We start from the raw sequence: 22,023 nt of genomic DNA, 5'->3' as shown, positions 1-22,023 counted from the left end.
TTTCGAAGGATTTCAAACTACGCTCGAGCATCGGGTTCACGTCAAGTCCCAGAATGGAAAGAGGATTTTCTTTTTTATTCTTCGCAGCATTATGTTTCCCGATAAGAGATATTAAGTTGATGGATTGCTTGGCACAAAATTGGCCAACTGATACTGGCGTAACCTCTTAAGCGCTGTTCCAATTGAAGCATTTCGTACATAAACTTAAGATTCGGTTGAATGATCACGTTCAAGCGACGTGCCCGAACGTACAAATATGCTTGAATCAAGCTCATATGTAGGTAGTGCATCACATAACAAATAGTAATAGCCGCACTTCGACTGACTCCAACGCGACAGTGGATCAGGCACCGTGTGTTATTCGTCCGAGCATCATCTAAATTAACAAATAAAGACGAGTGAGTGGTTATATAAGAAAAAGTCACACATGAAGTGCTTTATCAGGCACCCGCATCCCCTGTCCCGCACATACCAACAAACATCATCGCTTCCTCCATACGTCCACGGATCGAGTCGATACCGTCGTCGTACAGATTGTCTAACAGCAAGAGCTTGAATTCATCGGAAGACAAGTTGGCATTTTCGCCCACGCTTACGACGTGGGTAATATGTAGTGCCTTTAGGATCCCGGAATTTGTTGCGTGGTTGAGATTTCCAAGATACAGGAAAGGTAAGATTTTCGATGGCAAGGATCCTTCAAAACGAGGGGAGAAAAACCACGGGAACCGAGCAAGGTCATCGTCGCTAGGCGGCAATGGCATCAACGAGGACAACAGTTGTGCTGGCATACTCTCGTCAATATCATTGCTGTTAAATTGCGTGTAACAGCAGTCAAGTAAGGGTACAGGTCGTCCTTCCACCGGTTTCGCAATGTCAGATTCGCCATCCAATGTGGTGGAATGAAAGGATCGGATGTGATATCGTTTCTCAGGTATTGTTGATGAACCGTTTTGAATATCAGGTTCGTTATCCAGCTCCTCGTCACCGTCTTCGATATCATCGTCCTCATCATCCAAATCGGTTTTTACATTATCTCTGATGCGCACATCCAGACGTTGCACAAGCTGATTGTCCGTGTAAGTAGATTTGCATTGGTTGTGACATTGGAGGTCCGTTGGGTTCAACTCCGTTCGTTTCCGCTTATGTTCGGAGGTTGTCTGAATGGACCGTAGCCGTTGTTCAATACGCCTTAGAACCATCACATCCACCGCATAAACAAAAAAGCTGCGTTTCTCTTGTAACATTAGATATGCTTCGGGAAGTCGAACCTTGTGTTTATACATAATCCATGAAAGAGCAAGTAAACTGGTATCCGTGTAACCGTCGGAACAGTGAATCAGCATATTGCGTCCTCGTGTCGCCTGATCGTCCATAAAAGCGAGTAAATGCATCAAACACGCATAAAATTCATCAAACGAAGTTGTTTCTGTAGGAACCCCCGTACTAAGAACATCCAAATGAATAATCTCGTCCGGTAACTCGTTTGGATCCAACTCGTCTAAATTCTCTCGGGCCAACGTCAGAATAGAAGGTAGCGGCATGTCGGCAAGATCGTGGGCTTCAATGCATATTGAAAATCGATGCGGATTGTCACATAAGTTGTTCCAATCAGCGTCCGATTCAATCATCTCGTCCGCACCTCGAGCAGAAACAGGAACATCTTGTGTATTGCCAAGCTACCGCTCGATCAGTTACGCTGGTCCGATAGACGATTAGAAGCATACTTACCCATATATGGGGTGTGACTTCGGTGGCAGCAGTCATGATTCGCATTTCTTCTCGCTCTTGCGCAAGGAAATTGAGACAGTGAATAGGCAGACCGTCGCTGCTGTATTGAACCAGCGAGGGAAACTGTCGTTCAAACGTATCAAAACCATCTACGCCAATATGTCATGAGTCGGCTGTACCATTGGACGAAGTGTTTAAGCAATTGCCCACAATACCTTTAATCACCAGTGTCCGATATGTCAAGGTATTGCAATTCTTGATGGCCCTCGAGCCAGCCGTTTGTTTGATGTGGTCCAACTCCTTCATTCGTTCCGCTCGTAAGCTCGCTTGCGCTTGACTGATTTGTTTTGCGACTTGTTCCGCTTCTGCACCGTAGACCACAATATCACTAATTGTGGCATATCTGGCTACCTGAATTTTGAAATTGCGAAGGTTGATACCCTGTTCCACTTCGTGTTGGAAGAAAGCTGTGCGTGTGATGTCGAGAATCTCGCTCGGAAGGACGGATTGCACAAGGCGGCGGTGATGGGGATACGCTTCGTCAGCGTGGACAAGTAATAAGCCACGATGCAGAGGGACCAGGCTACGGCGAATACGAAAAAAGAGATTTTGTTGGTAGGATCGTCCATCAACTCCATGCAACCAAGGAAACAGAATGTCGTTTGGCAACGGGCAGGTTGCATAAATGTCTTGAATGTCGTTATATTGTTCAGCCGAGATACTGAAAACGAGAGGATCCGTGGCTAAGGATTGTTGTAAGTACTTTTCAGGTATATCAAAAATGGCTTGTGTTTTCGGTTCGGTTTCAATGGCATGCTCCTCTTCCAGGGAAGGGGCTACTGCTTTGTCACTGTCATCGTCCTGTATAATGCCTGGTATCACAGACTCGTCGGTGGATTCCATGGGAACAAGCGGAGTAGGCAATATTTCGATTCTCGAAGCATTTGTCGACGCATTCACTTCCATGGCAAATGAGCAACTCAAAATCAATGAAATCTTTCCAATGACAAAAATCCGGGTTTTCTTTTTTCGCCACTGTAAAGAAGTACCTGGAAAGTTTTTCGCTTTCCTTTTTTGATTTCCGACGTCTCCCGTTTCACATGTTTCTCACCCGTATCAGAAAAGGAAACTTGTTGGAAACGGAGACCCTCGAATCAGGGTCTTGATATGTCATCCATTTTTTTTTTATTTTTTTTTTTGCGATCTGATCCGCCTCCATTGATGGTCATCTTTTGGTCTGTCATACATAAAGCAGTAATCCAAATTCCACTCCTTTATGTAAAAATTTGGCCCATCTGAAGGGTCGCCTGAAAATTTTCAGTCACACACCGTGTTCCAGCCTTTGTTCATTCCACACCAGGCACCAGTATGGGCTCGCACTCCCACTCGCATTCTAAGCACAAGTCCAAGAAGCGAAGACATTCAGACGATTCACACAAGGAAAGACACAGCCGAAAGAGAAAACATAGCCGGTCTCCTTCTGTCGAACACCCTTCTAAACGATCTCATCCGCACCATAAAGCGAGTGAAGAAAAAAATGCCAACGACGACGCTATTGCTCAATTAAGAAAGCTGGCTCAAGCGCAGAAAACGAAAGAACAGCCGAAAGAAAAAAAAGTAATCAGTACTCCTGAGACTAGTCACCATGGTCGTCGACAAGTCATGGTTCCCATGACCAAAGAATCTTACGAGAAAGAACGATCGATTATTCGCCGCGAACTCGATCCTGATACAGGTCGAATGCGGTAAGTAGCATTCAACTGAGGTGTCTGTTTGCTTGTACGAAGTTACTGATCTCGTCCATCGCGCCATTAGTTTGGTGAGGGCGACAGGCGAAATCCTGGAAAGTGTGGTGACTCGGGATCAGCATCGTGCCATCAACAAAACCGCGACTTTGAGTGATGGTATCAACTTCCAAGCTCGTCTCTCTCAACAAATGCATCACATATCGTAAAATGAACGACACTGCAACTCAGCTTACGTTGTCTCGTGAAATACTGCAATTGCCGCACCGTAAAGAGTATGCTGAAGTATCTATCGCAAACCATATATTTGCTTGTCCTTGATGGGAACGAGAGGAACATCTTCTCGACCATACTCAACACTTGCCATTTTCCATTGATATCCTCTATATGAAGTGTATTATTTCTCTGAATGAAAGGTTCGATAAAAACAAACAGAGGCAAACAGTAAGCAGCTTGTCTTCCCAGTCAATTAATTTACTGGCAAGTTACTTGCTTAAAAGTGAATCAGATTGGTGGGAATATTGTTGGTTTTGGAAAGAAGCATATGCGATTTATGCATTGCATAATGTGTTGCAAGATAATAATGTACAGTATATGGGGTCAAGAGATTATACCTTGATCTCCTTACAATAGACACTGTTTTTTTTTCTTCTTGCTTATACTGGTATTGTTGATGCACCAGGTCTATTCTTGAGTTTTGCAATAGCACATCCTTTAGCGAGGCGCGGAATCTTGCTGCAGTAGGTCGCCTGGTATGAAGCTCCAGACGGTCCCCACCATAGCAATTATTGCAGTAATAACGATCAATCCAATGTTCAAGGTCCGTTGAAAGGCTGATATGCTTGACCAAAACATTTTAAGGTAACACAGTAATGGAATAATGATGCATGTTACAGTTCCCAAGGCGGAGCCAAAGAAGGACTACAAGAATTGGAAGAAAATCAACACATGCAGTTTGTCAGTCAGTTCTCCCACGATAGTCTTACAAGAATTCGGTCAAAGTCAGGGAAAAGGATTGCAATTGCCACTGCCGCTATACTTGTAAGCACATATATGATGTAACGGAGCACTCCCAGCAAAGGAAACTTGCGTAAAAACCGAGCTTGTGCCAGACCTCTTGCCTCCATTTCATAAGTGATCTGCAAGCACAATGCATACCTGCGCATTACCGCACGTCAGTAATGAAAGATTATCCGGCAGCCACACTTTGTCATCCACATTACTTGCTCACTACAGTCAACACAATGGTCCACACCACAAGTTTGTTCAGCTAAGAATCGATTCACAAAAGGTTAGCGAGTGATCTTCAGTATCAAGCGCTAAAACTAAGAATTTACCACGATGCTGTAATCCGACTGGCGCTGTATTCGATCAATTTAGGTTACTCCAAAAAAAAGAAAAATTCATTGTGTGCAAACAGCATCCCACTTACCAAGATATTTTGGGTGATTTCTTTCTCCGTGTTGTCGCCAAACATAAGGTACATCGTTGATCCCCTGTTCCTACAGTTACACAAAGCTAATGCATAGTTTTGACATACACTTGCTTGCTTACATGAACCCGTGGAGGATAGTTGTAAGTGTGAACGAAGCCAGCAGCACCCGAGAATACAAATGGGGCGTCTTCATCTTCTTGTAGATACTAAGTATGGTTTGGTTTAGCATTATTTGGAAGCTTGTCAAAGGGCGGGCATGATATATACCTAGGGAAAACAATGTGACCAGCGAACACATAACACATAATACCTAAACCATAAGGCAGAAGTTTCCAATTGGTAGGCCACAATGATGTCTGCATTGGTTCGAGAAGCGATCCCGGTGCATGCCTTTTTGTCAGCCCATCTATGCATGAGACAATAATCAGTCCCAGCGAGCTGATTGCACCGATGCAGCTGGTATATCCTAAGTATCGCATTGGTAACATTGAGATACAAGTGACAATCGGCATGGAAACTAGTTTAATATGGATGATATCGAATTCTGGAAACAGTTCGTGGACGTTGTCAGCACAAATGAGTGCATTTGCTACACCGTTGCCGAAAGCCTCAAAGATGAATATGATGCCCATAACAATCCGGCCTTTTTTTCCCCATAGAACTGTACACAGATGCACTATATGTTTTCTTAAATCAGCGCTAGTCATAGTTGCGAAATAGGTCCGCAAGTCGATTTTACCGTAGCTCGTAATATCTTCATTGAAGCACTGCACTAAGCGGTTTCCGGTATAATTGCTGAGAATGGCCCACAAGAGAAAAAACGACCACCCAATAAGCCATCCGGATACCCGAAAAGCGTATGGGATGGATAACAACCCCAATCCGAGAAGAATGTTCATCGTATTGGTACAGCTTTGCCAAATCCGAAGTTTTCTCTCTGGGACAGCAATATCTTTGTGCTCTTCATGTGTTACTTTGGGAAGCGTCTTTACAGATGGGGATATCGTGACCGAGCTGGTGGTAATAGGATCAGTTGGGGTTTGCCCTAAGTACCCTATGTTTCTTCTGTGCCATAAATTTTTTCTCCTACCTGTCAAGGACATTACAGCAATCATTTTCGTGCACGGTCATGTCAGATTGCATGAAAATAGAATCTTGCTGAGACAGACAAGTAGCGCTTGTAAGAAAAATAAAAATAAAAACAAAAGAAAAAGAATGAAAATGGCGAAATTGGCAGATGTATCGGTCTCGGGCGAAAATAAAGGCTAGTGCTGTCTTATGGGGAGCCATTTCCTTTTGTTTATTTCTCTTAACATGTTTAAAAGATGCAAATGGCTTCATACAGAAATGGAATGAGCTGATAGATGCGCGAACTTTATTTGGGTTTGCTTTTCTGTGTGGATGTACCATACAGGATGGATCGGAAAAGTTTGCATTATAATCGAATCAGCGATTCCTCATCTGTTTTATTTTCCGAGCGAGTTCCTTCTTCTGTTGACGACAATGATCGGGAAGGTAACGACGATCGAGGTACAGTCGACGTACCGGAACGAATTTCTTGCAGTTCAACCTCAATATTTTCCTCATTCATGGATCTGACAGGTTGATTATCCGAATTAGAAATATCCAAAAGGCTACATTGAACGTAAATCAGGTGAGTAAGATTTCGTTAGATCGTTTTCCGTCCCCACTCCTCGCTCTTTGGCCATTCTCTTTTGCTGTAGATCTTTGATCTTTTTGTTTACTTACGTATCAACGGTTTTAGCAACCTGGCCATCACTGGCTTGGAGAATCATAAAACAAACATCGGGATCAACGTTGGGGAACATAGCAATAACGGTTTTGAGTTTGTCATCAAATGCTCTTTGCATTTCTTCCCGTCGGCGTTCGGAAACATGCATATGCGTTGCCTGTGGTGGCAATTGGGCTGTCGCAAGAGTTTGTTGTGATGCATATGGCATGTTGCCCGGATAAACATGCTGCCATCCTCCTGGATATCGTCCCTGCGAATGACCATGTAGTTGCTGCTGTTGCTGCTCATAATATAGCCGCGCCCGTTCTCTATACATTCTTGCTTCTTCATCATCCGGAACCGGTGTTGCTTCACGTTGTTGTTCAGGTGGACTTGTGCTTAACGGAGTATTCTCCCCTAATCCTTGTAGGATCTTGCCAACGAAATCTAATGGTTTTTGCATCGTCTTTTGCGCGAAATTACTTCCTTTTTCAAGTAGCGCCGCCGCCTTGACAGGATCGATGAGCAAAGGTGTTTGCACCTGTGGTGACTGTGAAGGGTGGACTACATTATCATAGCTGATTTGGCGTTTATCGTGCGTGATGGATGGTCGTTCCTGCTCCAATTCATTCATTGTTCGTTCAATGTTCCTGTGCGTATTTAAAGAGACATGAATTAGTCAATGATAAACCCTGTACATGATTGTGTGAGTTCGACGATCCATACGCATCAAATTCTTCTTTGGTAATAGATAATGAGTTGGCCTCCATAGTTTCAATGAATGTAACAGCACCTAGCTATTTTCTGGTTTAATACATCATTTGCTCTGTCTAACCATTGTGACGATCTCATAAATACCAGATTTGTCAAGTAATACCCTGCTTCCGATTGGAGTTGCTCGGGATTTCTGAACCGCGAAATGTATCTTTTTTTTCCATGTGAGTTCGCAGAAAGTAAGAGACATCATTCCAATGAGTTACTTACTGTATATTAGAGACCAGTCGAGGAGGGTTGGCGCGGATGACAACGTAGATAAGGACAGGTAAGAATTTATCAGCGCCTGCATCACCTTCCACATGCTTAATCAGACCTGTTCGTTCGAAAAGAAAACGATTAATACCTCTGCGTCCAGGCGGTATCAATTTCTCAGGTTGTTTACGTACCAAAGATGACTTTACAGCAATTTAGGACACAGATCAACTTGTCTCTTGGCGCTTTGTAATTGTTAATTTTCAAAAGTTCTAAAGATATAAGAGCATGTTAAGCGCAACTCTTTTCTCAGATCATTTCCAAGAGTACTTTACCAGATTCTGCAAATGTCATAAAAGACGCATTATGACTGGTCACGGGTATATCAAGATGTTCTTCTCGGATCCATCGGAAAATGCTAATTTTTTGGTGTAAAATCTCGTCGCGCTCTTTATCATCGGTCGTGCTCGGTGAAAAGGTACTGAATTCATGAAAGTTAACATCGTCGGCCCTGAATTCCAAGAGGCATCATCCTGGAAGCGATCACTTACGCGTGGTATAATCGATTCATGACTAACTTTTCCATTCCCTCTTTAGCATTCTCGAATTCCTGATCGCTGACATCGCGCCACACTTCGCATTCACGCATTTTGACGTAAATAAACTAGAAAATAGGTGTATGTTTAATCAACCGTAATCGAGACCCTTTTTAAAGTGATTATTTCCTGCTTACATCGAGAAAATCTTGAATGATTTTGATCTGTTCTTTCACACTCCATGGCCTTCGATCGAAAGCTTGCAAAAAGCTATTGAAGACGATCAATAAACCTGAGCATTAAGCGACGAGATCAGTAAGGCGTGGTGATCAGCAGAAACCCACCTTTTAAAATAACGAGTGATAGGCATGGCGCTTCGTCGTTTCATTTGTTCTAAAAACTTGTTGAAATCAAAGGGTATCTCCTGACGCTGAGGTGGTGCTGTCACATGGACCGTCTTTTGCAAGTCGGATATCGATGGTTTTTTAGGTTCATGACCGCTGGGCTTTCGTTCTATTGATGTATCGGTCTCGACTGCTGGTTTGGAAGAGGCTAGTGGCAGGCGCCCGGGTTTAGTCTCCATTTCTCGCATCGATGATCCTCATTGTGGGTGAGCTTACCTGAATCAGGTTTAATATTGAGTTCCTCTTGCTGGCTATCAAACTGTTTGAAAATCTTTTGAAATTGGGAGTCATTGCGAGCCACTGTATGCAAGCGTGGATCGCGTTCCTTTGATTTCGCTTCTTGTTGTTGTTCCGAGTCATTCTTCACATCGCTATTGCAACAATGCAGTTTTAGCTGAATTGCGGCATGGAAAAGTCGGCGAGGCATAAGAGCTTCGAAATACATACGGTGTATCATCTGGTAGATCCGATAAAAGTTGGTCAATGTCGTGTTGTTGCTGTTGCTGCTGGCGGAGTGCTTCCTTTTCATCGACAAAGTCATCGTCTTCCACGACGTTGGAACGAAGCTCGGCTTTTTCGTTGAACTCGTCAGCCAGAGCATCTGTATCCGACATGGCTGGCTTGCTACTATCGTGAGGTGCCTGATCTTTATTTGGTTTCATAACAATGGGCTGACACCAAGTGGAAAAATAGAAGAAAGAAAAGAAAAATTACCAGCCAATTTACAAAAAAAAAAGGACTTAACTCCGTTAAAAAGCGCTCTGACCGCGTTGAGACAAACGTCATGGGGAATCGGATACGTTGATTGAAAGATAAAAATAAGGCTTCTTAAATTCTATGTAAGTGTAACTCGGGCCCAACTTTTGATTCATGTGTAAAGTGAAGGTACAATGACAAACATCCACAGGTTATTCTTATGATGTGATATCAGACCTCTTTTATTCCCAAATGAATGAAATGGGGGAGTTCGACACGGAGCTGAATTTCCTCGTGAAGAACCCCGACCCATTATTTTCCCGGCACGCTCAGGGGCTCTGCGTAACGGCGATTAACCTTGCTGGCATTCATTGAGCTTTACAGGACAAGTCATAAGCATCAAACTATAGGAAAAAAATTATAGAGGATGTATCGTATGTACTACTATACAGCAAGATGATTAATATCTGAAATATCAGGAACTTTTCTAATAATAGAAATTACATTTTTTTTCTCAAGGCTAAACCAATGCTGAATTTTACCGGAACTTGCCTCCGCACAAACACAAATTACGTCGGCTAAGACATTTTAAAAAGGCTCATCAAGCAAGCTCAAGCTGACTATACGCCATAGTTTATTTAATGGTGGTGCAGTCGATTGATTAAAGACTGCTTTGTAATATAGATAAATTATATTTGTTACAACGGTGCGTTGGGCTGTAGAATGGTTTTCCAAGTGAAATTGGCCAATTTGTTTCGCAATTCATACAATGATTTGGTTTCAGATGATCATTTTGCCGTCAACTTTTCATCCATAAATCACCATAATGCATGCAACAAAAAACAACACGATAATGAGAAAAAAACAGACTAATAGCTTTGTAGTTTGATTTATCTAAATCCGTACATCATATAAGCAGATAAGGAAATTATCATTGAGTGGTTCATTGCTAAAAGCTGGAATCAAGAAAAATGAAAAAAGGTCGAGTCAACTGAGACTTATAATAGCATTGGAGCAATTGTAAATTAACAGTGTTTATTTTTATCAATCACTTTCGGCTGTCTTGTAAACGTTGCGACCTGTTGATGTCGCGGACGGGGTTATGCCGAGATTTGGCCATCGCAGTTGGGTGAAAATAAATAGATTTCTTTGGAATATGCATGACTGAGTGATTTTTTTTCTTGTAAGATGACCTATGCGCACGGGGAGAGAGATGTGTAAAATCTCGCGCAATACATATGATTTGATCAGAAGGATAGTAAAAAATTCGATCAGTGTTATCCTGATCCATGATATTGTGCTTTGACATTTGTAACATGTCAGATTCCAAATTTTGGCCGTCGAAGCTCCGGAACTTATGAGTGATTTATATGATTCCACGGTAAATTCGGTATAAGGTGTGCATTATGCAGTACGAGTCAAGTTTATTCTGTACTGTTTTATATCCAGAAATCAAATTGTTCTGCGTCCGGATAGTGAATCTTATCACATGCTAAGATGATACAGGCATGGGAACTCAATTCACTGCAGCGAACATAAAAATGCATTGTCACTGAATACCCAGAGCCGATCATGCATGTGTATAAAAAGAGCTCATAACTCGTTTATTTTTTTAAACCTTTCCTCGGCTTTCCTTTTTCTTTCTTTTTCCGCTTGGATGGTTATTTTCATTCGACAACTGAAAGCATTTCTATATGCCGAGGAACGCGATAATAATCGAACGCAGAAAAAGGCTCTCCAAGTAAAAATCAGCAAAGAACCTCCCGCTATCCAGTACTTTGAGAGGAATCAAGATGAGTTCACATTCGAGCTGATATTTGATCCTTTCGTCTGCCACGACGATGAAGCAGACCATCCAGACCTATTACTTCTCAGTTCAAGAACGTTGGAACCGCACCCAGCCTATACCCCTGGATTCGCTCAGTTTAAGAAGTTCTTATGGCCATCGCGCGTTCTCGCTACATCTGTGGCGTCGGTTTCCATCAAATCTTCTAGTGTTTTAAAATCCTCACCCCAAAAGTTAGTAAAACATAATATCTGTGCTGCTGTATAATCATGTTATTCTCTATTCATTACTTTATCTTTCATTCGATTCGTTGTATTTTTTTTTTACGCTCATGGCTGCAAACTATTTGTGCTCTTTCTTATGCTTTTGCCTTTTTTCCTTTCTTTTCCCATGCTTCTACAAAAATATCAAAAGGGAGTTCACACGATCTCCGCCTTCCCTTTGTTTATGCTCATCGTGTAACCAATAGCATGATGCATAAAATGTATGATCGTCTGCCTCGTCTCGAGTTTTAGCCTTCTCAAGTCAAATTTTGGAGCAGCATTATTGTGCCAAACCCATGTCGCTGTTTTTCATGGTTGATCTTTGGCCTTTTCTGCAACGACCCAAGACTGTGCTGTGACGGGTTTTCTTTTGCAGGGCAGCTCCGGTGCTGAAGGATTAAACTGACCATCAAAAATAAAAACCGTGGGCTCATTTTGCTTCACGGTGCATCAGAGAAAGAGACCCATGTTGACTCAAGTACGACTACTGAGTAGAACCTTATGCAAGTACAACGGTAGACTCTTGCTGTAGTTTGTAATGTTAACCCCTTCCTATATTATCGCCATCAGTGCGTCAAGGTAAATCGTGTAACGCGATAGCCTGGCGTCAGTCCATGACCGGTATGGCCGGTGTCGCCATTCGTCGCTCCATCAGTGTGTCTTCTGTTTCTGATCTTGTACCTGACACGCACAAACGGTCATTCGGACAACCAACCGTGCATACGCATCCTTATCTGATGAAAAATGGAGAAGGTCCGCTGCAAACTCAATGGACGAAATAGACCAGGATCCCCTAAAAGGGCTTATTTTTTTTTCCATATCTGTAGTGACCCCGGGACTACCTTCGAGCGAGTTTGAACAAAGACGATCAACCTTGATGAAATCACTTCCCAAAGGCAGTGTGGTGGTGTCACTGGGATACGGTACTCGCTATATGACCAACAACATCTTTTACCCCTTCCATCAAAATACCGATTTTTGGTACCTTTGTGGGTTTAATGAACCAGATGCTGCCATGATCTTGCGTAAGTAATCACTAATATATTTCACCATGCAATTTAATTAACGGATATGGTCTTTCGAACCCAAAAAAGAGAAAGACGATTCACCGCGTGGGTATAAACAAATCATGTTTGTGCCACCCAAGAATGCAGACGCAGAATTATGGGACGGTCCTCGCACCGGCGTACAAGGTGTCAAAGAATTCTTTAATGCTGACGAGGTAATACAAGAGTAGATGATGATCGATTGGACATTTTGCAATGCGTGTCTGACATCCTGTGCCTTTAGGCCTATGATAATTCCCGGTTTCCGGTCTTTTTGCGGGAAGCATTGAAAGCGGAGAATGTATTTATTGATCCACCGAAAAACATGCCTACCTTGTTGGAGGACAAGCAGATCATTAGCCTGATTGAAACTGGTATGCATCCATCCAAGGAAACTTCGGCTTGGTCAAAGATCCACAGTATGACGGGATTCCTTCACGGTGTGTAAGCGGATAGCCCAACATGACTGCCAAAGGATATAGGGGGGCTACAATCGATGAAAGACCAGTAAACTGAGGAAAATTTGTCGTAGGCAAGAAGATGAGCGCCATCAAGCCACTCAGTACGCTTATTCAGGAATTACGTGTGGTGAAAAGCGACGCAGAAATTGATATTATGAAAAGATCCGGACATATCAGTGCCAAGGCTTTTATCGAGGTAACGAAAAAGAAGAGTATGGATCCCTTTTTTTCGCCGTCGTATACTCATGCCCGAGGCTGTGATTAGGCCATGAAATGGACACAACCTGGTTATACAGAAGCTCAACTTTGGGCTAAACTGGATTATGAATGCCGTATGCGAGGATCATCTATTCTTGCCTATGTACCTGTTGTTGCGGGGGGTCCCAACGCTTTGTCCATGCATTATGTTAGAAATGACATGAAGCTCAGGTAAGCATTGGAAAAGGGTGCCAAATCGGCTGGAAAAAAAACAAGATCTACTCACAAGTTCCTATTGTAGAGATGGCGATCTCGTTCTTGTCGATTGTGGTGGCGAGTACAATTATTATGCTAGCGATATCACTCGAACATGGCCCGTGAACGGCAAGTTTACTGAACCACAGCGGGAGCTGTATCAAGCCGTTTTAAATGTCAACAGAGCCTGCATCGAGGTGAGCTGGGCTCATCGCCATTAATGTAATCAGTTTTGTTGACCTTATTTTTTTTGCTCTCCCACTAGTTGTGTACAGTAAAACAAAATATTTCTCTTCATGGCATTCATGCAGCCTCTGTCAAGTTGATGAAGCAGGAACTTCAAAAAATAGGATTTTCTACCACTGCATGGGTAAGTCTTGCGAAGCACAAGGACGATACCACAACGAATGGATTCTAATCTTTCCGATTTCCCTTCCAACGACGGCATAGGATTTGGAACGAGTGCTTTATCCTCATCACGTGGGTCATTACCTCGGTTTGGATGTTCATGATGTTCACAGCTTGAGCCGTTCACGTAAATTGCGGAAAAATATGGTAATCACCATCGAACCCGGAATCTATGTGCCATTCGACGACCGGTTCCCTCGCAAATACCAAGGCATCGGGATTCGTATCGAAGACAACGTCGTCATCGGAGATACCACGCCTTATGTTCTTACAGCCACTGCTCCCAAAGAAATTGTGGATATTGAATATTGCTGTGCGAATAACTAGGTGCGGGTTTACGTGATATTACATTCGGTTTTATTCGCTGTCAAAAGATTTTTTTTTAATTTCTAAGATTTAACCCTAGAATGCATTCATCGATACATTAATAGAGCTCTCTATTGAAGAAAAAAAAATGTATGTGTTCATTTGTAGATAAACTTACCTCGAAGGAGTTGGATTTATGTTTGGGAATAAATTGGAAGTCTTCAGGAGCAGGGCCCAAAAGAAGCTCACTAAAATAACAGATCGTGAGCAACGCCACACTGACTCAGTCAATTTGAATATTTCTTTGTTCTTACCTTAACTTGACCCAATCAGAGGCACGAGGACTGGCCATCAATGTCTCCAAATCGTCACGACCAAAATATGGAGGAGCTCGCTCATTGATATGTTGAGGCACCACTTCCAAAAGTCCCGCAGGGATGTATCTAACAATAGCGTTCGTTAACTAGGTTTTCCCTTGGCAACATTGATTCCATAGCTTTGGACTATCAGTTCCATACCTGTATAAGAAGGATTGCCATTCGCACAGGAAACGTCGAGTGGCGTTAATACCTTGACTGTCGGTACCCCAATGCTCCAAACCATAATCACAAAAGCGTTTCAACATATCAAAACGCTCGCGAGAGGAGATATCCCAGTGTCGCTGATTCTTGATCTCATCAAAAATCCAGGGTTTGATCAGGGCACCGCGGCCAATCATGACAGTATCCACGCCGGTTTCTTTTTTGTGCTTGTTGTAGTCTTCAAAACTAAGTACATCACCATTGCCACACAAAGGCATGTTGTTGGTCAACTTTTTCAATTCACCAATGTAATCCCAATTGGCCAACTTGGTGTAGCGCTGCATACGTGAACGACCGTGAATGGTTCCCAAGGCCATGCCCCAGTCTTCCAATTTTCCAATCAGCTTATGGGCCGTCGGCTGATCTTGCTTGATGCCCGTTCTAAACTTGGCCGTGACAGGAACATCCAACACGCGCTTCATGCCTCGCAAAATTTTGGACATACGACCACGAGCATCCATCAACGCAGAACCTCCGCCCTACCATATGCGTATGAGTGGACCGCAGCCAGTAGCACCTTGATGCGCATCACACACTTACCTGGTTGAATACGAGATCGATGGGACAACCCATATTCAGATCGACAAAGTCGACGTCCACTTCCTGATTGATGATTTCGCAGGCTTTCACGGCATGTTCTACTTTACTAGCGCAGATCTGTGATACGAGCGTCGTTTTAGCCCCACCTCTTGCATTCTCAACAGTGCCAATGGGTTACCTGAATACCAAAAATATCCTCAGAAGCGTGGCGCTTGGTCAACGCCCACTCGGATTGCTGACCCTGTTTCCAGACAAAGATTGGATAAGGAGATCCACAACCTTAACGCTTCAGTGATAAAACCTTACCTTGAGCAAGTTTTGACACATGGCCATTTCACCGCAAGTAATATCGACACCAAACTCTTTACAGATTCTTCGGAAAGGCAAGTTACCCACCGTAGTCAGTGGAGCAAGGTAGGTCTTGTTGCGGAAATCGATAATCTTCTTGTAGCCGGTATCGATAGGACCCACCGACTTCTCTTTGGGCTCGACATTCATGTTTACATCCGGCAAGTCATGGTCAATGGGCAATTCCGGTTTCTCTTCATTAACAGTCGTTGCTTCCTTTGCTGGGGCTTCCACCACTGTTTCTGTTACCACTTGTTTGCTGACCACCGTTTGGTCATTGTCGGTGACTTTTGTCGTTTCTGTCGTTTCAGTGGTGACAATATGCTCAGTTTTTTCTTTCTTGGCAGAGGCATCTTGGCTGTTTTCCGGCCCCTTTTCCTCTTCCGCTTCAAGAGCATCGAGTTTTCTCTTACGATTCTCGGCCTTCATATCCTCTTCAGCTTGCTTTTCCGCTTCAACTTCCTTCATATACACTTCACTCTTGGGAAATTTGAACTATTCGATCCCAAATTTGCTCAGTATCCCATCCAACCGATACTGTATGACTGACTCGCTCTTACCTGGAAATTCTGCAGTGCCTGTTGAGTTTCCGAAGAGATACCGTTCGTAGTATAAACGGGGTTCTTCTTCACAAGCTACCCATTCCAAACTGTTTAAGTTTCTCTCCTTTTGTCATCATTCCACTATGAAAGAGCAAAACGTACTTCTTCATTCACGATAAGCTTGCCATTTTCGTCCAAATGGGCCTTCAAGAAACGGCATTTAAAGCCGTGACGGCACCTGTCAAAATGTACCGGTGAGCATTCTCGACTGCGATTGACATGCGTGCGAATTATATGACGTACTTTCCAAAGAGATCAAACTGCACGCAGCGATCGCCAAGATCCTCAGGCTTACTAGCCATATAAGCTTCCAAATCGTGCGAGAAACGGCAACTATATGCAAGTGATTAGGGAACCTTCCTCGACTGCACTGGATCGTTAGATCCAAACGCACCTTTCGCCGAAAGGGCATGCTTCCTCGCGCGCAGTGTATTGACAGATCTATCAAGGTCATTTAATGCGAGAAGAAGAGGTGGGAATGGACGAGATCGTATCAGGAAATAACCTACTCTGAGATTGTCTTCGATACGTTTTTTACCGCGCTGACCCTTGTTGGCTCCCCTTACACGCTTGCCTTTTTTATCCTACCACTGTAGTGAGTACCCCAAATTTTTCTTTCCTTCAAACTGCAAGCTTACTTTATCGTTAAACTTTTTTCCTTCTTGGGCTTCGTCACCAAAGACTTCAGTAACTGCTGCCGCTTCGCCACTCTGATCATCCTCGAACCATTTCTCCTTACGGAACCTATGAATGAAAAAATGAGCAAAAGCGTCATATACTCGCATTTCGTCTTCAACGCACTCGTCTTTAATGGGCGCTTGGCCTGGCTTTCGTTCAAAGGTCGGCATGATTGAATGACAACTATTGACTCTGAATGCTCGGGCGAGGAAATATTTTTTTTTTTTTTTTTAGATCTGGTTTCCTGCGGGACTGTGACTTCCTTTGACCCAAAACCGGATTTGCAGGAACATAATGCACATTGGATAAAATGGCTCATTCGTTCAAACATTCTGTTTGTTAGCGATTGACATAAGTAGAAAATGGTTCGAAAGAAATCCTGTCGATCCATCAAACAGTGTGCTATTTGATAAAGGAGGGGGTTGCTGCAACAGCACAAACGGGGTGCGAAACACCCGAATCCCGACGCATAATGTGTGTCAAACAATAGAACTGTTTATAATGAAATATTCAATATGTCATTTGCATTATATCGGCTCATAAAAGTGAAGGCCCATAAATGGACAGTACTGGACTTTGATGCACACAACGAGTTGGAATGAAAATTTCGAGTATTTAAATGAAATAACCTTTGGATGATTGCCAGCTGCATCATTTGCAGAAAACCCTAGCTTTGAATCACCAGTAATCCTATTGCTTTCAACATTCTTTGCAGTATATTATAACACTTTTTAGACAAAGATACTGCTTACCCTGTGGTTGAGTTGTCTGCGCTTGTCAGACGTACAAAAGGATCGGAAAAATTTGTTACTCATTCTTGGTCAAAATAAAGCGACCATCATTGTGCTGGAAAGTGAAACCTTCAGAACGTATGTGCTCTCCTCATTTCAATATGTTCGAGCATTTTCGTATGCATAAAAATTTGATTTCATGATAATCTTATGCAATGCTAGTCTCATCCAAGGAATGCTGTCATTAAGCTGCAGTTCTCGTCAAAATCACGAATGTATTTGGCACTTACAGCGCTTACGCAAACAGAGAGATCACCTCTCCGTTGACGATAGAGGATGGAACTATTTCCATATGAATTATTTCTATTTGTGGTTTACAGAATGCAAACAAGATCTTCATGAATACACGACCTTGTTTCATGAAAGGAGACATCGATTCGGTGAATCATAAGCCAGTATAACTCAATCGAATGAGGCTATACGTAAACTCTCTATGCACGCATTGCAGTTACTGTAAGCTGGTAATCAAGTAAAGATTCACATACAAATAAAAAGATAAGCTTCAGCATACCTCAAGTGCGCCCATCACCTGTCAAAAAGAACTGGAGTGATGGGATGCCACGGTTGTCTATGGAAGAATACTATTTCGGGTATTTCAAATGAATCTAGGAAAGTTTTTTTTTCTTCCGTTGTGTATAATAAGTTTCCTAAAGCAAATGAGGATTATATTGAATCGGTTCTTTCCTTTGTCTTCAGGATGCAACTACGTAATGCCATCATTGCCATCGTCGCTGCATTGATGCCTTCTTTTGAGGCATACGAATTTGATGTGGATTGGGTCGCACAACATCTTGCTGCCCGGTCGCCATATCCCACCAAACATATTGCTAGCAAGGATATACTTCCTGAAGGATACACACTGGAACAAATGCAACTCATTGTACGTCACGGCACACGGTATCCTGAAAAGGACGATGTCGAGGAAATTGAAGCTGCGCTACAATTACTACGAACAAGTAGTAACCGAACCGCCGTGGGTTGGGTGGACGACTACGTGAATCCGTTCGATATGGAGCACGAAGGGCTGCTGGACAGTAAAGGCGTCGAGGAACAATACCTGCATGGACGTCGAATTGCTGAGAGCTATCCTACCTTTATCAGTCAAATTGCGGACGACCGGTTTACTGGCGTGTCAGTTTTTTCCTCCTACACCCAGCGCACCGCCGAATCTGGCGGAGCACTATGTCGTGGGATCTTTGACACGTATTCTAGCGCGAATACAGCGGACGACGAGTCATCGTTGAAGATGGTGATCACTAGTAAAAGCAATGATACCATGCTCGCTTTCCATGAACATTGTCCCCGATGGAAAAATGAGGTGCAGAACAACCCTTCGTCAAATATCCAAGTGAGCCGGTGGAAAACAAAAGCATTGGCGCCTATAGCCGAACGATTATCCGAGGATCTTGGCGTTTCTGTGGGCACAAAAGCGGTGAAAAACATCCATAATGGCTGTGCTTATGAAGTCGCTCAGCGAAATAACGCGAGTACATTTTGTACACTGTTCAGTCCTGAGGAGCTTTTAAAGCTGGAGTATCGTAATGATCTAAAGTACTATTACAAATATTCGTATGGCTTTGAGGAACTCAACGGACGCATGGCTTGCAATCTCGCAAAAAAATTGATGCAGGATATGGATGACGCAGTCCAGAGGAAGCCAAACCACGAGCGTCTAACCATCAAAGTCGGCCATTCAGAGACGATCATCCCTTTGCAAACTTTCTTTGGCCTGTTCCGGGACGACGAGCGATTGGAAGCGGACTCAAGTCCTGAAGTCATTGACCAGCGGCAGTTCAGGACATCTCAGTTTGGATCGTTTGCTAGTAATTTGGCGTTTCAAGTACTGAGTCAACAAAATACGGACGAAAAATACATTCGAGTATTAGTATCTGAAACCCCTGTCGTCGTACCTGGATGTGACACTGAACTTTGTCCCTACAGTCAGTTCCGCCAGTCTATCGAACCGAATCTACAATGTGATTTTGATACACTTTGCGAAGTCACCTCATAGAACAATAAAAAAGTAGGCATACAGTAATAGTAAGACTCAAGTTAGAGCTCTTCGCTGTCGGATACAGTCGTTTTATTGCTTTACCGAATTCGGGGGGGGGGAAGATCAATCTTTTACGGCAACCGAACCTATAATATTTGCCATTCCAAAACTGTTTTATAGTAAAGACGAATGTCTGTACGGTACCGCATATAAGATTATCTGCCAGCAAAATATAGTTAACTTCAGCACTATTGCAGGATTTGCAATCAAACGCGTGAGCATGATAGATACGTAACGGCAGTACTGAAGGATAAGGAATTCAATAATATTGATAGGTAGACCCGGAATGCAGGCGCATCGTAATACCTAACCAAGAAACTGAGGGTGTGATTCACCGAGATGGTTTTAGGAGAAATGGTAAAGACAGCATTCATGGTTGTACCAAAGCGAGCAAGCGGATTTTTGCATTATCCGGACCCTTTTTCATGTGGCGCAGTCAAAGCAGACTCGGAGTTAAATAATTTGAGAGTGGCCAGAAAGGAAGTGGGTTTCACTTTTCAACCCAATCGGCAATTGACCATGGCCACTGCTGCTGCTCAGATTCCTGTCTGTGCCTCTGTCGAGTGCCAGAACGAAGCTCGTTTGCAATGTCCTACATGTGTAAAGCAACGCATCACTGAAGGATCTTATTTTTGTTCTCAGGATTGCTTCAAAAAGAGCTGGGTAAGGGATACAAGGCACACTATGACTGTTCTGCACAGACATTAACAGCTCTTTCTAGGGCATGCACAAGTCGCAACACACCCAAAGCAAGGGTAGGTTTATACATTTCATGGATAGCTTCCAAATAGCTAAATGAAGCCAATTATTTATCTTTTTTTTCTTGCAGCATTGTATGATCCTTTCCCAACGTTCAACTACAAGGGTCCACTTCGTGCTTGTTATCCTTTGTCGCCTCGTCGAGCTATTCCAGAGTCGATTCAGAAGCCTGATTATGCTGAAACTGGTAAGTTCAGCTTGTAATCGAATCATGAATGATCGACTCATTCCAGAAATGGTCATCTAGGCATTCCAAAGTCGGAATTTATGCAAAGAGGAGGCGCTATCCGAGTTTTGAACGAGAACGAGATCAAACACATGAGAGAAGCTTGCAGAGTAAGCCCTAACTCAAAAAACATATCCATAAAGCTTGAAGTTCACTAGTTCATGCTCCACAGATCACTCGAGAAGTTTTGGAGATCGCTGCCAAAGCCGTGCGAGTCGGTATCACGACCGATGAAATCGGTAAGTTCGCTGTCTTTATTCTTAGACCCTTTCATGATGAGCATGTCATTTAACGCTTTGAGAAAGATCGTATCGTTCACGAAGCCACAATTGAAAGAGGCGCTTATCCTTCGCCTTTGAACTACAACTACTTCCCCAAGTCTTGCTGCACGTAAGTTTCCGTAATTCGGCGCAGTGTTCTATTTAAAGTTATCTGATCTGTTTTTTACGTCGACACATAGATCTCTTAACGAAGTGATCTGTCACGGTATTCCCGATCAGCGTCCTTTGGAGGATGGTGACATCATCAACATTGATATCAGCTGTTTCAAGAATGGCTTCCACGGCGATGCGAACGGTACCTATCTTGTCGGTAACGTCGATGACCGTGGTCGAGAACTCGTGCAGGTTACCCGGGAGTGCTTGGAAAAAGCAATTGCTGCAGGTAAAACTCTTGTCATTGACGTTAACTGCTCATAATAACAATTGACTTAATGTGATGGCGTTTCCTTTCTTTTACATCAGTTAAACCCGGTGTCCGATACCGTGATTTTGGTAAAATTATCGAAGATCATGCCACTAAGCATGGATTTTCGGTGGTTCGTGCCTTCTGTGGTCACGGCATTAATGAATTATTCCACACCACTCCCAACGTTCCTCATTATGCCAGTAAGTTTTGGTGAAAAGCGGGGCTTCTCAAACGATGTTTGGTCTGATTGTGTATGATAGACAACAAAGCGATCGGTATTATTAAACCAGGTCACTGCTTCACAATCGAGCCTATGATTTGCGAAGGCGTGTGGCAAGATCATTTGTGGTAAGTTGAGGCTAGTTATAATTTGTCCGTACGCACACGGCAATCTAAAATACTACGATACTCTAGGCCTGACGGCTGGACGGCCACGACCAGGGACGGCAAGCGATCTGCTCAATTTGAGCATACCTTACTTGTTACTGAAACCGGTGTAGAAATTTTGACCTAGAAACAAGATTCCAATAAACCCTGATCAACTGTATAAATTGATTGTACCATCGATAATGCGAATCTATTCAATGATACATTGAGACACGTAGTATTATAACTAAACGGTTTAACGGATCTAGGCTACATATATGAAGCGAATTGTAATATAACAATTGGGGTTGTTTGATCTGCCAGTGCTGGAAAGCTTTGGGAAAAAAAGCCGGAGATGAAAATAAAAAAAGTGTCGTCACCCCGTCTCCACGCAACGTCACCTGGGGCAGTCGGAGTCTTTGGC

General features: G+C 43.1%; 9 protein-coding genes across 9 annotated transcripts; 4 read left to right on the top strand and 5 right to left on the bottom strand.

The window, feature by feature from the left end:
• Positions 1-22: 22 nt before the first annotated feature.
• On the bottom strand, positions 23-2,925 carry BYT42DRAFT_511251 (protein-tyrosine phosphatase-like protein). Its single transcript, XM_051565154.1, has 4 exons — positions 1,944-2,925; positions 1,729-1,877; positions 473-1,676; positions 23-376 (listed from the first exon to the last, which is right to left on the bottom strand). Exons 1-4 carry the CDS (start codon positions 2,692-2,694, stop codon positions 90-92), a joined length of 2,391 nt encoding a protein of 796 aa, XP_051426524.1. The 5' UTR covers positions 2,695-2,925; the 3' UTR covers positions 23-89.
• Positions 2,808-3,771, top strand: BYT42DRAFT_244491 (nuclear RNA-splicing-associated protein-domain-containing protein). The gene is made up of 2 exons (XM_051562684.1): positions 2,808-3,473; positions 3,544-3,771. Exons 1-2 carry the CDS (start codon positions 3,097-3,099, stop codon positions 3,680-3,682), a joined length of 516 nt encoding a protein of 171 aa, XP_051426523.1. The 5' UTR covers positions 2,808-3,096; the 3' UTR covers positions 3,683-3,771.
• Positions 3,772-4,187: 416 nt separating this feature from the next.
• On the bottom strand, positions 4,188-6,103 carry BYT42DRAFT_642881 (transmembrane amino acid transporter protein-domain-containing protein; the record flags this gene model as incomplete). Its single annotated transcript, XM_051572591.1, has 9 exons — positions 5,999-6,103; positions 5,648-5,922; positions 5,176-5,584; positions 5,028-5,114; positions 4,906-4,969; positions 4,811-4,834; positions 4,697-4,743; positions 4,460-4,631; positions 4,188-4,394 (listed from the first exon to the last, which is right to left on the bottom strand). The coding sequence occupies exons 1-9, from the start codon at positions 6,049-6,051 to the stop codon at positions 4,188-4,190; spliced, it is 1,338 nt and encodes a 445-aa protein (XP_051426522.1). The 5' UTR covers positions 6,052-6,103.
• Positions 6,104-6,343: 240 nt separating this feature from the next.
• Positions 6,344-9,163, bottom strand: BYT42DRAFT_611723 (uncharacterized protein; the record flags this gene model as incomplete). The annotated part of the gene is made up of 12 exons (XM_051571546.1): positions 6,344-6,542; positions 6,658-7,290; positions 7,367-7,437; positions 7,499-7,547; positions 7,625-7,730; positions 7,804-7,881; positions 7,945-8,090; positions 8,161-8,273; positions 8,343-8,415; positions 8,490-8,697; positions 8,766-8,920; positions 8,997-9,163. The coding sequence occupies 12 exons, from the start codon at positions 9,161-9,163 to the stop codon at positions 6,344-6,346; spliced, it is 1,998 nt and encodes a 665-aa protein (XP_051426521.1).
• A 3,260-nt stretch (positions 9,164-12,423) lies between these two features.
• On the top strand, positions 12,424-13,989 carry BYT42DRAFT_592491 (peptidase M24, structural domain-containing protein; the record flags this gene model as incomplete). Its single annotated transcript, XM_051570619.1, has 7 exons — positions 12,424-12,516; positions 12,585-12,714; positions 12,873-12,997; positions 13,067-13,230; positions 13,301-13,451; positions 13,520-13,624; positions 13,705-13,989. 7 exons carry the CDS (start codon positions 12,424-12,426, stop codon positions 13,987-13,989), a joined length of 1,053 nt encoding a protein of 350 aa, XP_051426520.1.
• On the bottom strand, positions 13,895-16,914 carry BYT42DRAFT_244302 (uncharacterized protein). Its single transcript, XM_051562683.1, has 13 exons — positions 16,841-16,914; positions 16,678-16,783; positions 16,549-16,623; positions 16,434-16,480; positions 16,283-16,372; positions 16,142-16,217; positions 15,998-16,072; positions 15,396-15,932; positions 15,268-15,330; positions 15,090-15,206; positions 14,487-15,028; positions 14,283-14,411; positions 13,895-14,216 (listed from the first exon to the last, which is right to left on the bottom strand). Exons 1-13 carry the CDS (start codon positions 16,885-16,887, stop codon positions 14,087-14,089), a joined length of 2,034 nt encoding a protein of 677 aa, XP_051426519.1. The 5' UTR covers positions 16,888-16,914; the 3' UTR covers positions 13,895-14,086.
• An 824-nt stretch (positions 16,915-17,738) lies between these two features.
• BYT42DRAFT_560970 (histidine phosphatase superfamily) lies at positions 17,739-19,968 on the top strand. Its single transcript, XM_051567299.1, has one exon. The coding sequence runs from the start codon at positions 18,059-18,061 to the stop codon at positions 19,517-19,519; it is 1,461 nt and encodes a 486-aa protein (XP_051426517.1). The 5' UTR covers positions 17,739-18,058; the 3' UTR covers positions 19,520-19,968.
• On the bottom strand, positions 19,597-19,968 carry BYT42DRAFT_560969 (uncharacterized protein). The gene is made up of 2 exons (XM_051567298.1): positions 19,798-19,968; positions 19,597-19,720 (listed from the first exon to the last, which is right to left on the bottom strand). Exons 1-2 carry the CDS (start codon positions 19,933-19,935, stop codon positions 19,676-19,678), a joined length of 183 nt encoding a protein of 60 aa, XP_051426518.1. The 5' UTR covers positions 19,936-19,968; the 3' UTR covers positions 19,597-19,675.
• Positions 19,969-20,080: 112 nt separating this feature from the next.
• Positions 20,081-21,747, top strand: BYT42DRAFT_592490 (MetAP 1; the record flags this gene model as incomplete). The annotated part of the gene is made up of 10 exons (XM_051570618.1): positions 20,081-20,224; positions 20,283-20,316; positions 20,391-20,507; positions 20,568-20,656; positions 20,719-20,785; positions 20,852-20,936; positions 21,007-21,209; positions 21,290-21,433; positions 21,494-21,581; positions 21,648-21,747. 10 exons carry the CDS (start codon positions 20,081-20,083, stop codon positions 21,745-21,747), a joined length of 1,071 nt encoding a protein of 356 aa, XP_051426516.1.
• Positions 21,748-22,023: the final 276 nt, after the last annotated feature.

The sequence above is a fragment of the Radiomyces spectabilis genome (genome assembly GCF_025331425.1).
Source record: "Radiomyces spectabilis strain NRRL 2753 chromosome Unknown BYT42scaffold_3, whole genome shotgun sequence".
NCBI classification, from domain to species: Eukaryota; Fungi; Mucoromycota; class Mucoromycetes; order Mucorales; family Radiomycetaceae; genus Radiomyces; species Radiomyces spectabilis.
Note: the sequence above shows the minus strand (reverse complement) of the source record. Positions and strands in the feature narration are given on the sequence as shown.